This window comes from Penicillium lagena (genome assembly GCF_028827675.1).
Source record: "Penicillium lagena strain IBT 129212 chromosome Unknown utg000005l_segment0_segment0, whole genome shotgun sequence".
Classification (NCBI taxonomy): domain Eukaryota; kingdom Fungi; phylum Ascomycota; class Eurotiomycetes; order Eurotiales; family Aspergillaceae; genus Penicillium; species Penicillium lagena.
The window spans coordinates 1657857-1672103 of NW_026623226.1; the positions used below are offsets into that span (position 1 = coordinate 1657857).

Genomic DNA, 14247 nt, shown 5'->3' on the forward strand with positions numbered 1-14247 from the left:
GTGCATCTTCCCGACTGCTTCGTCTTTCAACTGGTTGGGTTGTGTGGTGGCTTCGCCATGGATCTTAGCCTGAGCTAAGCGTGCTTTTATGTGGTCAACTTGGTGGTCGCAGCTCCGCTCCCACTGTACATAAGAAGCAACACGATCGCCACGACAGCGCCGATGATGATGACCTTGGCCTTCGCGGGGTTGCTGCGCTGGTACTCGCCGACCTGGAGACGAACGTCCGTGGCAAGAGACTGCATTTTCTCCGCACCGAGCTTGTAGTAGACCAGTCCAGCGAGGGCGATGGAGTAGCCGAAGAACTGCTGGAGAGTGACGGGGTCACGGAAGATAATCATCGAAGCGCAAACAAGCAAAATATCCTTGAGGATACCAGCCATGGTCAGGACAACAGCAGAGGTCTTGCCAATCTAAAGGATTGTCAGTGATGAAGTTCTCAAGTAGGGCGGTGGGTCTTACCAAGAGCACAACGGAAGCATTGAGGAGGAAAGCAACCAGTGCGTTCGCAACGAGGGTACCCAATCCGAGGCCGTAGATATCGTTCATGGTCATTCTGGGGAGTTCGGCGAAAATAGTGATAATGCCGTTGGTCACAGCGCATGCGGGCGCATAGTAATATAGCGAGACCAGGGGATCCATCTTGAATTCAGCCGAGCTGAGCAGGCGCTGAACCATGACAAGGCGCATGGCCTCGAAAATGATACCAGCAACCTGGACTGTAGTCGGAATGTCAGTTTGCGATCAGAAAATGAAATAAATCCGACACATACTCAGGAATCCAGTCATCTCAAACTTGATCTCGCCGAAGGAGGCGATCACAACACCGACGACAATCAGGCCCACGTTGCCGAGGGTCTTGAGGTTTGCGGGGGCAATTCCGAAGGCCCAAGTGGCCAGCAGGGTTGCCACAGCATTGGTCGCCTTGAGCATCTGGATGAACGAGACGCTCAGGTAGAGGTAGGCCAGGTTACCGCAGATCAGACTCAAGCTGAACATGATTCCAATGGGCACAATCGCCTTGCTGTTCCCAAATCAGTTTTCGTCCATTGGTTCTCGGTGTCTTCCCATCACTCACGCGTAGGTGTTCGGGTTCATGGGGACCTTGTGGCGCGAGTCGAGGTGAGGGGTGAAGCGAGCCAGGATCTGGGTCATGATCGTCGCAAAGACCATGTGCCAAGTTGTCAAGAATAGGGCTGGATGATGCAGTCAGTACATTATTGTAATTCGATTCAGTCCCTCAGGGGGCGTGTGGCGACCAGGAGGGACTTACGGAAATCTAGTCGAAGTACAGGTTAGCGGAGTTCAAACGCAAGACACATTTAAGATTGTCACTTACTGAATTTGGCGGATGCCAGAACCCATTTGTTGAACAGGATTACGCTCGAGCTCAGCGCGATCCAGAGCCTGGAGGTGAAGTCTCAGTATTCAGGATCCTCAGGGCAAAGGGGACCGCGCGGTCGCGGTGCCGGCAAGGTATACGCACGCAATGTAGAAAGCCGGGTGCAGGCCATCGTCCGCGGGCTTGGAATTGGCCTGGTTGGCGGAAGTGCCGCTCTCGAGCTTGCGGTCATCCTGGGATGAGCGACCGTTTGCCATGGTGTTGGGAGAGGGTGTGGGGGGTGGAAAAAGGAGGTGATTTGTGCGCTGAGGGAAATGTGTTTGGCGAGAGTCCAGAGAAAGGAGTGACAATGGTCGGCAGGGAGAAACGCGTGGTGCCTGGGAGGCAGATAGGGATGATGATAAGGTCAAAAAAAAGTCGGGAAGATGACTTTCTTGCCAGATGGCCAAGAACGGGGTGATTGGGCGGGCTGTGTACACGTAACCGTTTCGCCTCCTGTCGATCATTGCGCGATGGACCCCTTTTGATAGTGCATCCCGATGATAACAAATTGCTCCAGGACCGCAAAATAAATAAATACTGTCAATGGAAGAGAACAAGAATGGAAATAAACCATAGGTTTCTCATTATTCGATAAATGGCAGTGATTACAGATCTAGGGCAATAGAGGTGGTCCTTCTCACGATGAACCTTGGAAGGCCCCAAATAATGGTTCGCCTGAAAAAGCCGATCAAGATCAACGTGGCAGAAGGGGATTGCATCATAAGCGTGGTATCTACTCAGACCCTGTGATGAAAGTGCAACAGGATCATTCTTGGCAGTAAGTAGTATGGATAGAGATCGAACATGGGAACCTTCTAATAACAACAGCCGACAGGTAGTTATTTCGGATAACCCCGTTCAACTTACGACAACCAATCAAGCAAATCGATTTCAAGTTATATGCCGCTGTAATGCCTGGATTTCAGTTCTGAAAAAACTCCTATTGCGACATGCATGCACCACATGTTCATTGTCCAGATAAACACAGCGTCATTCGAACAATATAGCTGCAAAGGTGTCCCATTACGGTCGATCATACTCCTCATAAGGTGGTGGGCTGTCCGCGGCTCGCAAATAAGAATCGTTGGGACCATACCCAGTCTGGAGACTGATCAGATCGGTAGGCTCATTTACGTAACCTTTCTGACTGCGACCAGAGGTCCATTTTGCCCGAAAAACGGTTCCAAGAACCCCTAATCCAATTATAGTGACAGCAACAGAGTATCCTATCACAACGGACGTTGATGTGTATGACCAAGTGAGCCCGATGCCCCCATTGATGATAGCAAGGAACATGACAACCCATCCAAAATAACGGTGCAGGATGCCATATCTGGTGGGCGATTGGGTCCTCTTGTACATCCAATGGTGCCAGAAACCCATGCCCAATTGCAATAACATTGCGAGAAGAATGATGATGCCCAGAATCTGGTGTGTGGAACCGAACGATTGAGACTTGGTGAACATCGTGCTGAGATAAAAGCCGATGACAATGCCGATAAGACTGAGACCGGTGGATATTGTTTGGTTTACCCAGTGCCACCGGACACTCTTTGGATACACACGGAGTAGTATAACACCGCTAGGCATCAGGAGAATGAAGGCTCCACAGAGACATAGGGCGTGAATGATACTTGGCCAGTTGCTATCGCTTGTGGTAGAAGCTAGCGATGAACCGGCAGCAGTGGTATAGGAGATTGGCAGTCCGCCTGAACCACCAGTTGCATGAACCATGTCCACGAAAAATTGTCCTAAGTTTCCGAATTAGCCTCGTAGGATTATGGACTAGATGCTCCGATTCAGACGAACCATATTCGGAATGCCGCTCTATGCTAGCCGTTTTCGAATCGCTTTGAAGCATTCTAGCATCACTGCCAGTTGGGCCCAGAGCAAATATCCAAGACTGGGCTGTAGATTTTAAATCCAATGATCCCGTTTCCCAGTTTGTGCAGTTCGAACATCGCGCGTTCACAGTCATCGTATTGTTTGAAATACCGGTGCCTTCCAAGATATCGACCGCCAGTGAAGCTGAATAGACTGGCTCTTGTTCGCCGGAGCTGAAACGAGGACTAAGGGTTACGTCTATTCAGAGAGCTTAGTTAGCGGGATCCGTGACTATGTATTCCGGGCAGTGCTCACGTTCTCCGCTAGTACTAGCATACATAATAATCATGAGCGAGTTCTGCATCTTACTTCCAGTCCCGACTGCAACCCAAGAGTAGCTGGTCGGACCAGACAGGTGAAAATAGAGATCGGTGGAGTCATTGGGTATATTCAGGGCAAATGTGAAATCCTTAGATTTCGACCCGAGAGGATAATTGAAGATGCTCGCAGGACTTGAACGAGACTGAGCAGAGGCTGGTGAAAGGATGCTGGGAAGTATTCCTGTGAAATAATTGCCGCGGGTTAAAATCACGGCCAATCTAAGTAGCTGATGGGACCTGACTGACCGAATAGAGCAAAAAGCAATGCCCCCCGGTAGGTGGCAGCATAGTTGTAACTCAGAACTTTAGAGTAAAGTATCGATCCATTGAGAGAAAAAGAGAATGTGCAAAGTTCAAGAAATATTGAAATGATGGAGATTTGTCGGGTCCTTCAGCATTTGGTGCAGAGCATGATTGCAATAGTCGGATTTATAATTAGGAGGAGGGGCCTCGTAAGCCATGTTGGCTGAGTGTATGTCGAAACAGTCCATTCGTTCATGAAATGCCATATTAAGCTTTCGGGATTGCTGGAGCCTGGCGTCGGCCTTTTGATTTGTTTATTCAAACGATTTCTTACTACCAGACTGACAGAATTGGCGTGGCAACTGAGTCCATTAGGTGGGCCGACCAATCATACGCGCCGAGTATGTCACTGCTCTTGCCCTTCCAGGAAGGGGGCATTGTAATGTCCACAGGGAGAGAAGAGACGTAGACAAGACTATTGTCGAACCAATCGTAGGATACCAATTGAAAAAGCTAGACTAACGCGACCCAGCAGATGGCTCATCCTTAAATAGAGTCTCGGTCCCTAGACGTTTTGATTTATGGATAGGTGACTAACTTTGTATTTACCGCAGATTATTCACAACGGTACCACGTGGATTTGCCTTGCGTGGACCCATTCACCCTAGATATTACTAGGCCCTTAATCCGAGGTTCCAGTGTTTGGTCCGCTAGTCCGCAAACTATCAGACAGAAAGAGTTGATTCGAAAGGATGACATAGCGATGAAATGATCGACATCAGCTTATAACGATCAAGCTTCCGAATCATTCCTTGGCTCTCTCTTGGCTCGTGACAATAAGCACCATGGCTTCGCGATCTCCTCATTCTACTGAGTTCGTTCCGCTTGAGATCATCCCAGAGGAGGATCCATCGTTTCCGTTCTTTCCCAATAATGACACAGTTTCCTGGGCCAAATCCAGCCACGCCTCGCCAGCAAAGCGGTATCTGTCAATGTGGAGATGCTCACATGCCCGGTGCAACTCGCGCCCCTGGTCGAAACGAGCACTGTTCTGTCGAGGAGTGCATCGGCCATTCTGGAGCTTTGTGACTTTTCTGTAGGTCGTCTAGTTTTTTCCTCTTTCGCTCATCATAGGTGATGTAGCAATAACTGACAGTGAACCCAGTGGCCTGCTTAAGCTCATTTCCTTGTTCTGGCATGGTTTAGTCCACGTATTCCCTGACGATCTCGACACCGCTCTCGACGCGTGGATGTTTCCCGGCGGCCGGCCGTCTGTCTTCTCGCACTGGACGACTCATGGGGTTGTTCCCGTCGCGTGCCACTCTCACAACGATTACTGGCGCCATGTTCCGTTACTCTCCGCTCTCGCCGCGGGATGTATCAGTGTCGAAGCTGATGTCTATTTATCGGGCAACGAGCTTTTGGTTGGACATACGCGCCATACCTTGGCACGAGGGCAAAACTTGCGCAATTTGTACCTCGCTCCATTGCTGAAGATGCTCCAGGAACATAATACGGGTTCGATAAATCTGTCTCCAGATGAGGATTCGATAAATGACGACATTGCGGGCGTGTTTGCCAATGATCCCACGCAAACCTTAGTCCTGGTCGTGGACTTCAAGCGGGACGGCGAGCGTATATGGCCTCACCTTGTGGAACAGCTTGAGCCGCTTCGTGAAGCAGGGTACCTGACACATGTTAACGGCTCATCGGTCATTCGGCGTCCTATAACCATTGTCGTCTCTGGCAATGCACCTTTTCATCGAATCACGGAACTAACTAACGCTGGTGATATTTTCTTCGATGCTCCTCTCGACGAAGTCTCTCATCTATCTCCGAATACGCCAGCAGATGAGCTCCCATACAACGCCCAAAATAGCTACTATGCCTCCGTCGACTTCCAAAAAGCAATCGGGACTGTCAAGGGCAACCGCTTTTCCCAGGACCAGTTGGCCACAATCCGCCATCAGGTACGAGCAGCGCATGAGCACGGTCTCAAGGTGCGATACTGGGGTACACCGAGCTGGCCGCGCGGACTGCGGAATCACGTTTGGCACGTGCTTGTGCGTGAAGGTGTAGATGTCATCAATGTCGATGATTTGAGGGACGCAACCCAGAAGGATTGGAGAAAACATCGCAGCTGGTTAATCTGACCAGAAAGGAGGCCACGAATCTCAGATTGTGAAGATGTTTGCTAAGTTGGCTTGCAACGCCTAGCTCGGTTGCCTGGAGTGTATATACGACTTCTCCTGTTCATCTCGTCATAATATATTATAATTCACCAGATACAGAAAATTTAACTACTTAAGCAGTTTCAACATGAGCAGCGGCGTTCTTCTCCAATCCCCTCTCCTCCTGACGACGTTCCGCGCCGGACAGACCATTGCGTGGCAGCGATTTCTCCACTTTGACGGGATCAAAGATGGACTTGGAGCGAATGAAGATCTCGTCGATCTCTTCGAGAGTGCGACCCTTGGTCTCAGGGTAGAATAGGTAAAACGATACAAATGCAACTGCACTGATACAGGCATAGACAATGTAGTACTTGTATCCAATATTGGCGAGAGCAGTTGGCGACGCCTCGGCAATGAGAAAATTGAACAACCAGTTCGTGCAGGCACCCAGGGCGGCGACCTTGTGGCGGATGGAGAGAGGGGCGATTTCACCCGCATACATAAAAGGCAGCAGGAACAGGCCGACAGGGAAGAAGAACATGGCAACGAAGTAGAAGAAGATGGCAGCCTCTCCGGCGGCCTTGTTGGTGAGGTCGGACATGAGACCGCAAAGAGCGGTTTGAGCAACGCACATGCCAGCAGCGCCTGCCATTAGAAGCCTTCGTCGTCCAATCTTGTCGATCAAAATCACGGACAATCCGGCACACAGGAACTGCCAAATTTGGATGCAACCCGAGAAAACACGAGCTTCGGTTGCGCCATAGCCAAGGTGATCCTCAAAAATCTGGGTCGAGTAGAATGTCACAATGTTGACACCGGTCATTTGAGCCAACAGGGCTACGAAGATAGCCAGGCAAAGACGATGAAACAGTCGTTCGGGACCCATAGTAAATAGCGAGGCAGAATTCTCTTTCTCCTCGAGATATGTCTCACGGATAACATCCAGCTCCTGGCTCACCAATTCCGAGTCCTCTGGCATATCCTCAAGAGCACTCAAAACTTCGCGAGCATTCTCCATGCGGTCACGCTTGACCAGCCATCTAGGAGACTCCGGCAAGAACATAATGAGGGAGACGACGATGATCGCGAAAAGGGCCTGGAGGGCGATGGGAAAGCGGAAGTTGGCCTGGCTGTCCTTGGCAAAGAAGAGTCCAAACTCGATCCATGTTGCGAGTACGATGCCACCAATGGCAAAGAATCCCTGCATCAGGACCATTCGGCCACGGGCATTCGCACTGGCGCATTCAGACACATACATAGGCGCTGTACCAGTGAATGCACCGACACCGAGGCCTAGACGGAAAATCTTTAGTTGGTGGCTGAGTTATTGACAGAGTGTGTAGCCAACATACCGGTGATAATTCGAGCAACGATCAATTGAGGCAGACTGAACGGGGTCGCCTGCAGGATGACACCAACAATGACAACAACACCGGCGGTGAAAAGCATACGACGTCGTCCTAGGACATCACCAATGAAGGCACAGGACAGAGCGCCAATCGCGCAACCAATCTCGTAGATGGCAACGGTGGTACCTAGCAGTAATGAGCATGCTACCAAATAGTGCCAAAGAACTTGGATGTTACCCTCAATATTGGATTTGTGCATTTCAGGGAAAACAGAGAGGAACGTCGGGAGGGTGACGAGGCCGTTCATCACAGCCTGGTCGTAACCCTGAAGCATAAATGCTGTTGCAGACACAAGACTGACCAGGACGCTCAGCGATCTGCCTCTGAGCCCGAAGTAGACCATTTTCGCGGTATCCCGATTGACGTTTTAAAGATTCTGGAAGGGAACGAGGCGACGGAAACAAAAAGATGGACAGCCAGCAGACAGCAGCGGGTGGAGATCGTATTATTATACCCATCACCAGTCCTCTGCATAATTGCGACGAGCATTTCCCCCCGCTTTTTCTTCGCTTTAGATTCCCTCGCACTAGCTCCGGATGACCAACTCCACAGAGCAGAAGCTCTGGAGTGACCCCACTTGGATTCGGGGGCCATCCCTGATCGCCTTATGCTCAGGCCGCGGCACAACCAAGAGGCTCTGGTGGCCGAAGCATAACATAGCGCGACGTCAACGGCTGAGGCAAGCGGCGGTATCATTGGACAAAAAGCCCGATTGCTCCTGCAGGCTGATTTGGGTTTTTGCGCACCGGGCCTAAAAACGACACGGCACGGTAGAGATTTCTTGGGGGTGCTTAGCAAGGGCCAAGACTGCGCCAGCCGAAGCCCCAAGAGTCCATCCACAGGAACCAGTCTTGGTATTCTTGGCTTCATATAGTAAAATTATGCGTCGTAGTAGCAATAATAATGACAATCGCCGCCAAAAAGGCTCCATCAAGTAAACGTTATTGCCAAACAGCCTGGGCTTGCGGGGTGCATCCCGACCATGTGCCTCTTTCTTCCGAAATCTGGGGGATTTGGTTTGATGATTTTTCGTATCCTCGGGTCACACTGACCGGCCATGTCCGCACTCAAATGCCACTGACCACGGGCCGTCAAAGAACAACTTTCGGACGTTCGCCGAGCGAGTGGAGCACGTGAGCTTCCCGGTGCCCCCACGGTATCCTCTAGCTTCGGACCGAGTGTGATTGGTCTGAACAGGAATCGTAGTGTGCGACGCTTCTAAATTTGCGGTGTTTTTTTCCGTAGACTCCGTCTGTTTATCTCGGAGAGACATCCAATCGGTTTAAACAGCCTTCTTTTGTATATGTACTTTGCGAGATGGGCTTCTGTTGTCGGCAAATATTTTATAATGGCTCGACTAAGAAACATGGGAAATATCTCTAACACATACAGGCCTGTGCTGATATCTGTGGAAAAGTCGAGTCATGTCGGATCGGGTGAAAATGGAAAGGTAGCCCGGAGGCAGTTCTCGACACGGGGCTCAACACCGACCCTAACGCCCTCTGGATAATTAGACACGAGATCGACAGCGGGGTGAGGCATCCCTAAACGACGCCTTCGGGAGAGATCGGGCAGCATCCATGCTGGACCCCTCAAAAGATAAAAATCTGGGGAAGTAAAGCTGAAACTGCCGATGAACGGAGTCGGCGAAGGTACCCTAAGAACTATAATGTGTTGAGGAACCGACAGGTTAGGCTACAAAGCCTTGGGTGCATTCTGCTTGGTCGGTGACTAAGAAAGCAAGGGCTAAATTAGCTTAAAAAGCAGTCATCAAAGTATAGACACGAAAGTCGAGATTCTTTTTTTGAAGAATGCTAGCATAGTGTGACGGTACAGCCAACTTTCGGTCATGTCTAGTAATGAATTCGAATAGTCTTTCTCCCCAAATCTGTACTAGTTAATTGACGAGGAATTGCCCATATCCCTCTTCGCGAACAAGCGATGGCCAAGTATCAATCACGATGCCGAAATGTATCGGGGCTTTTTCTACCGACGAGATACCTGTCCTATGTTAGAATCTATAAAATTCCCAGAGTGAATGGCCAATACCAATTGAGTTACAATTCACGTCTTCTCTTTCAAATTGTCATTGTACATCCGTATCTTTTTCTGGCAACAAGCTTTCTACCCTGCACAAGTAGATCCTTAGTATATATTCACGGGTGACTCCAATTAGTTAGAGACCGCGTCTTATTCATTCTGAAATCGATTAACGTGGAAAGAAATCATTAAAGTAAAGCACTAAAATCTAAATGTTTTCCGCTAGATTTCTAATCTCAAGCATCCATCTTTTTGTGCTCTCGGTCGTCAATATTGGACCGGGCCCTAAATCGCACGCATGACCAAATCAAAAAGCCCACAAGGGCAGTTAGAAATGAAATAAATAAGACAATATGGTCCCCAATAGTTTTGAGCAACGTGTAATCCCAGTCCGCCCATGATTCACCTTGAGTTTGGGTGAAGAATACCCAGGGATCAGCGCCAGGACGCATGTCCATGAGAACACGGTGCAAAGGGTTCCATCCGGCCCCTGCGATGCCACGGAGTGACCCATCCGAAGATAGCAACGAATGATACTTCTCCCACATTGCTGTGGAAAACCATTGTCCACTACAAAACATAATAGTCACGTATGGGAGCAAGTAGTTAACCTTCCAGAGCATGAGGTTCTCAGTGAGAAGGACGAAGTATGGGTGACCAGGCTGCCCACCAATTATGTTGTTACTAAGAGCACCGTGTCCGCCGTCCGTAGTGAAAGCTGGATATAGGGTCAGGGGGTCAAGATTCGCAGAGCAGCCCTAAGGAACACGAAGTTTAGTAACGAGTTTTGTGCAATATATCGCTAGGAACTTGAGAGCCAGGAACGTAAGAGATAATACACAGGGTAAATTCTTCTTTCACTCACGTTGTCCATGTCGATATAGATTCCACCGTAATGACGGAGGGCGAAATATTTCATAGCGTCTACCCTCTGAACAGGATATTTGTAGCTCTTGTATGTTGAGAGAAACCATCGAAATTCTTTTCTGATGAATTCTTCGGAGCTTTTCGTTGTCCATAGCTGTAACCAAAAAGAGTTAGCTCTAATGACGCGATATCATTTCTTCTATTTCACCCCACAGGATCAGTCTCACCATATGCTCCCAGTCAGGGTTGAAGTCTAGACAAGTTTGGTGTTCTGGTTGCCAGTCTGCTGGAAGTGAGTCGTCATCCGGATTGCTCCAATTATGAAATATTTTATGTATTATCCTCGGTACCGGAGGGCTTTGAATTTCGGAGTTTGTGCTGTTATAGGAAGCGAAAATTTCGTCCTGTGTAATCCGTACACCTGCATGGTCTTTGAAGATGCCAAACAGCTGTGCAAATGCAACTATGCGCTTGGCACAATGCAGAGTCAAAGCAAGCCCCCAAAAGCTCAGAATGGCGAGCAAAGCTGCCGGTAGAAAGCGCTTGTGTCCGCGCCGGACTCCCATTTTTGACTTTGTTTCGCTCGATTTGTCTGCTGAGGAGTCTCTGAATTGTACGAATGATTATTAAATAGACAAGTTATGATCTTCACCTTGCTCAGTGACTTGACGGTGGTACTCTAGATAAAAATCAATCGAGCGATTACCTGTAGAGGTAGGTTAGGAGGATAGATTTTGGGTTTGGGGTAGGAGAGTATATAAATAGTTATATGGACGGGGCAGCTTGCGACATTTAAGGGTAAACAGGGGCCAGGGGCCGACGGACCAATAATGGGCAGCCGTAACAACACGCAGAAAATCTTTAACCTAAAAATAGACGAAACCTTGTACCAAAAAACGACTGTACGAAATTTCAGGTGACCGCTATAGTCATTAAGCATAGAGGGATATTCCGATAAATACTTATATTTATGTATCAACATCCAAAAATCTTGATGGAGTATATTTGAATGGGAAAATCTAGGACAGAGCAGTTGGGGCCAATTACTGGGGCCAATTGTCGCTTAACTACTAGCGGGACCAACAAATGATCTAATATTCGCACCTGACTGGCTGCACCTTCACTGCCAAGGCATTCTCGCTTACCACGACAGAGGTGAGTATGTAATCGGATAAAGAACAAGATAGCTTAGCAGCAGCGAGATGGGACACAAACCCGCCAACATTGACCCCACCACACCAAATCTAATCAATTATACCCTCGGGCAAAACGGAAACATAATCCAAGGGAGCAAGTTCAGTGCCATCGGGCTGACCAACAATTTTGAGAATATCACCACTCTGTACCTTTATTCCACGGAACGTGATTCTTGTCGCTGAATGACCATCCAAGTACTCCGAAAAGTCATGCCCAAGTTTGTCCTCCAAATCACCAGTCCAGGTGCCAATTGACCCCTTGTTGAGAAAAATCTCATATTTGGATCTGCCGCCAAGGTGATCGTAATAGTTCACTGCGATATCATAGATGCCAGTAGGAAAGCTGAGCTCCTTCTGTGCGGTACCGGGCTCCGTATTTGACTCGGTAATAACGGCTTTTCCACAGGAAGCCGCTTCTGCAGGAGTGACAGAGACAGTTTTGTAACCAGTCAGTTGCATGTCCTCGGCTTCAATACGCCAAATGTGATTTCCAACACGATTCTTCTCATCTGGGATCTTCGACTTTGCAAAATAGAAATTGTTAACAGAGTCTCTCCAAACAAGAGCGTGTCCAGCTTGGTACTGCAATTTGAAGGCTGTCTGCTTAAAGCGGTGGTCGTCTATAAGACCTTCCAATTTGGCCCATTCAAGTGGGAAGGTCTGTGCATGCGCCGCACCTTCGTAGTGTTCATCATAGAAATGCTGAATCACCGTTTTTCCGGATTTGAGACGATGCGTGTACGGGACATGGTGGAACCAGAGGAGCAGGTCGTCAGGTGTCGTTGCAATATTCTCGTAGATGGCAGCAATCTCAGGCGGGTATTGGCCCGCATTTCCAGACCCGGTGGCCACAGTACGGTCCATGCCTATCGAATGAGCGTTCGCGCGGGTCCATTGTCCCCATCCATTACCGTCCTGTGAGCCCGGGCTAGGACCATAGTGAGTGTAGATAATGTCGCAAAGGGTCTGAATTCCCAAATTTCCGCTGTACTTCTCGTATGTCGGCCAGGACTCCATGGAGATCTTAGTGATGGTATCAATGATGGTCTCGTTTAGGCCAAATGTAAGACGTGCCCAGTCTTGAATGATACACACTGAACTGGCCAGTGGATTCCAGGCAAGGCGGCCGTAAGCGTAGAGGTTAGACATGGAGAGGTGATGCCCAATCCAAGTGCTATCACTGCCAATGTTGAGGACAGCGGTGTAGCCGCTGCGGCTCCAATTCAATCGTTCGCCAGATACAATGTTCCGGATGAGAGAGGGCTTGCCGTCGATACGCATATCGTAATCGAGGATTTCTCTCCAGAGAGGGGCCATGTAGACGTAATGTGACTGCTGGCCGAGATACTCCTGGGCGACTTGGAACTCGATGGCAGCTTTGGTTTTGCGCAAGTTGGCCAACAGCGGAGACGGGGGCTCGCGGACCTGGAAATCAATGGGGCCCCATTTGATTTGCACGATGACATTGTCTTCAAACTGACCGTCGAGCTCCTTGAAGTAATCCACCGCAGCGTTAGCCCTGTCATTAGTCCACACGGATTCATCCAGGTAATGATTGTACACAAAAGCGCGATACATGACAACACCATCCCCGTGCGGCTTCAATGCTCGAGCAAACATGTTGGCGCCATCAGCCAAAGTGCGGTTGTATGACAAAGGTCCAGGCTGACCCTCCGAGTTGGCCTTAATGGTGTATCCTACCAAGTCGGGAACCTTTTCGTATACCTTGGTAGTGATGTCCTTCCACCAGTTGTTCACATCAGGGTCCAGCGGATCAGAAGTAGGCAGACCACCAAATTTCTTTGGAGAGTCGAAGTAAAGCGATATCCCGATCCGTACACCCCATGGGCGCATAGTATCCGCAATCCGACGGAGGCCATTGAGGTTTGTCTCACTGAAAAGCTTCGGATTGGCGTTGACGTTGTTGACGACGACCGCATTCAGGCGAATAGACGAGAGGAGTCGAGCGAACTGAGCAACACGAGTCATGTCCGTAACCACTTCCCCATTTCGAAAGAAAATAGATGGACCGGCATATCCTCGCTCTATGCTTCCATCCAAATTGTCCCATTGATTTACCCATCGAATGGGAGCGCTGGGATTGTTTGCGGTCTTAACAGGGTCGAGATTTCCCTGTGCTAGCAGCATGAGATATTCGAAAGCACCGTAGATAGCACCGCGCTCGTTTTCGCCAAGGATGTGAACACAGTCTTTTTCAGCGTGGGTGTTGAGCCAGAACCCATCCTCCTTGAGCTCTGGAATTTCTGGCATCTTCCCATAAGTTGAAGTAAATGCCTCAACGGTACCGATGATAATGGAGGATGATGGCGTGCCGCTCAATTCACCAATGAGCTCGATGTTTTGACCAAGGATACGTCGCAAACCATCTTGAACTTCCTTTCCGGCCGTATAAACAGGACTGGTCTGGGACTTGTTCAAGACAGTAATGTTTGAAAAATCGCGGTAGCTGTTCCTGGTTTCCGCGGGGAGCAGGGCATATCGCAGCCAACCGTCAAGGCCACTTTCAATAGTCATGTTGAGAACCGTTGAAATAACAATAACCCATCAATAAACAAAAAAGTTCTTCTTTTTGTACCCCTCGGGATTAGGATGTGAGCTTTTATCAGACCCTGGTCAACGCCCAATTTACCCGCCCCAGGCTAAAATATCCAGCTCAGTTTTGTTTTCGGCTAACATTATTCTAGTACCGTTTCAGCACGTGTACGCAAA

General features: G+C 49.2%; 6 protein-coding genes across 6 annotated transcripts; 1 reads left to right on the forward strand and 5 right to left on the reverse strand.

Moving 5' to 3' along the window:
• Nucleotides 1-86: 86 nt before the first annotated feature.
• Nucleotides 87-1599, reverse strand: N7510_007374 (uncharacterized protein; the record flags this gene model as incomplete). Its single annotated transcript, XM_056979299.1, has 7 exons — nt 87-413; nt 463-719; nt 774-1024; nt 1079-1196; nt 1274-1279; nt 1340-1407; nt 1487-1599. The coding sequence occupies 7 exons, from the start codon at nt 1597-1599 to the stop codon at nt 87-89; spliced, it is 1140 nt and encodes a 379-aa protein (XP_056832342.1).
• Nucleotides 1600-2407: 808 nt separating this feature from the next.
• On the reverse strand, nt 2408-3572 carry N7510_007375 (cytochrome and DOMON domain-containing protein; the record flags this gene model as incomplete). Its single annotated transcript, XM_056979300.1, has 3 exons — nt 2408-3135; nt 3257-3466; nt 3524-3572. 3 exons carry the CDS (start codon nt 3570-3572, stop codon nt 2408-2410), a joined length of 987 nt encoding a protein of 328 aa, XP_056832343.1.
• A 1104-nt stretch (nt 3573-4676) lies between these two features.
• Nucleotides 4677-5984, forward strand: N7510_007376 (phosphatidylinositol-specific phospholipase C/glycerophosphodiester phosphodiesterase family protein; the record flags this gene model as incomplete). The annotated part of the gene is made up of 2 exons (XM_056979301.1): nt 4677-4927; nt 4997-5984. 2 exons carry the CDS (start codon nt 4677-4679, stop codon nt 5982-5984), a joined length of 1239 nt encoding a protein of 412 aa, XP_056832344.1.
• Nucleotides 5985-7313: 1329 nt separating this feature from the next.
• N7510_007377 (uncharacterized protein) lies at nt 7314-7757 on the reverse strand (the record flags this gene model as incomplete). Its single annotated transcript, XM_056979302.1, has 2 exons — nt 7314-7540; nt 7592-7757. The coding sequence occupies 2 exons, from the start codon at nt 7755-7757 to the stop codon at nt 7314-7316; spliced, it is 393 nt and encodes a 130-aa protein (XP_056832345.1).
• Nucleotides 7758-9690: 1933 nt separating this feature from the next.
• Nucleotides 9691-10887, reverse strand: N7510_007378 (glycosyltransferase family 32 protein; the record flags this gene model as incomplete). The annotated part of the gene is made up of 3 exons (XM_056979303.1): nt 9691-10212; nt 10320-10475; nt 10549-10887. 3 exons carry the CDS (start codon nt 10885-10887, stop codon nt 9691-9693), a joined length of 1017 nt encoding a protein of 338 aa, XP_056832346.1.
• A 678-nt stretch (nt 10888-11565) lies between these two features.
• Nucleotides 11566-14052, reverse strand: N7510_007379 (uncharacterized protein; the record flags this gene model as incomplete). The annotated part of the gene is made up of 1 exon (XM_056979304.1): nt 11566-14052. The coding sequence occupies one exon, from the start codon at nt 14050-14052 to the stop codon at nt 11566-11568; it is 2487 nt and encodes an 828-aa protein (XP_056832347.1).
• Between the last annotated feature and the right edge of the window lie 195 nt (nt 14053-14247).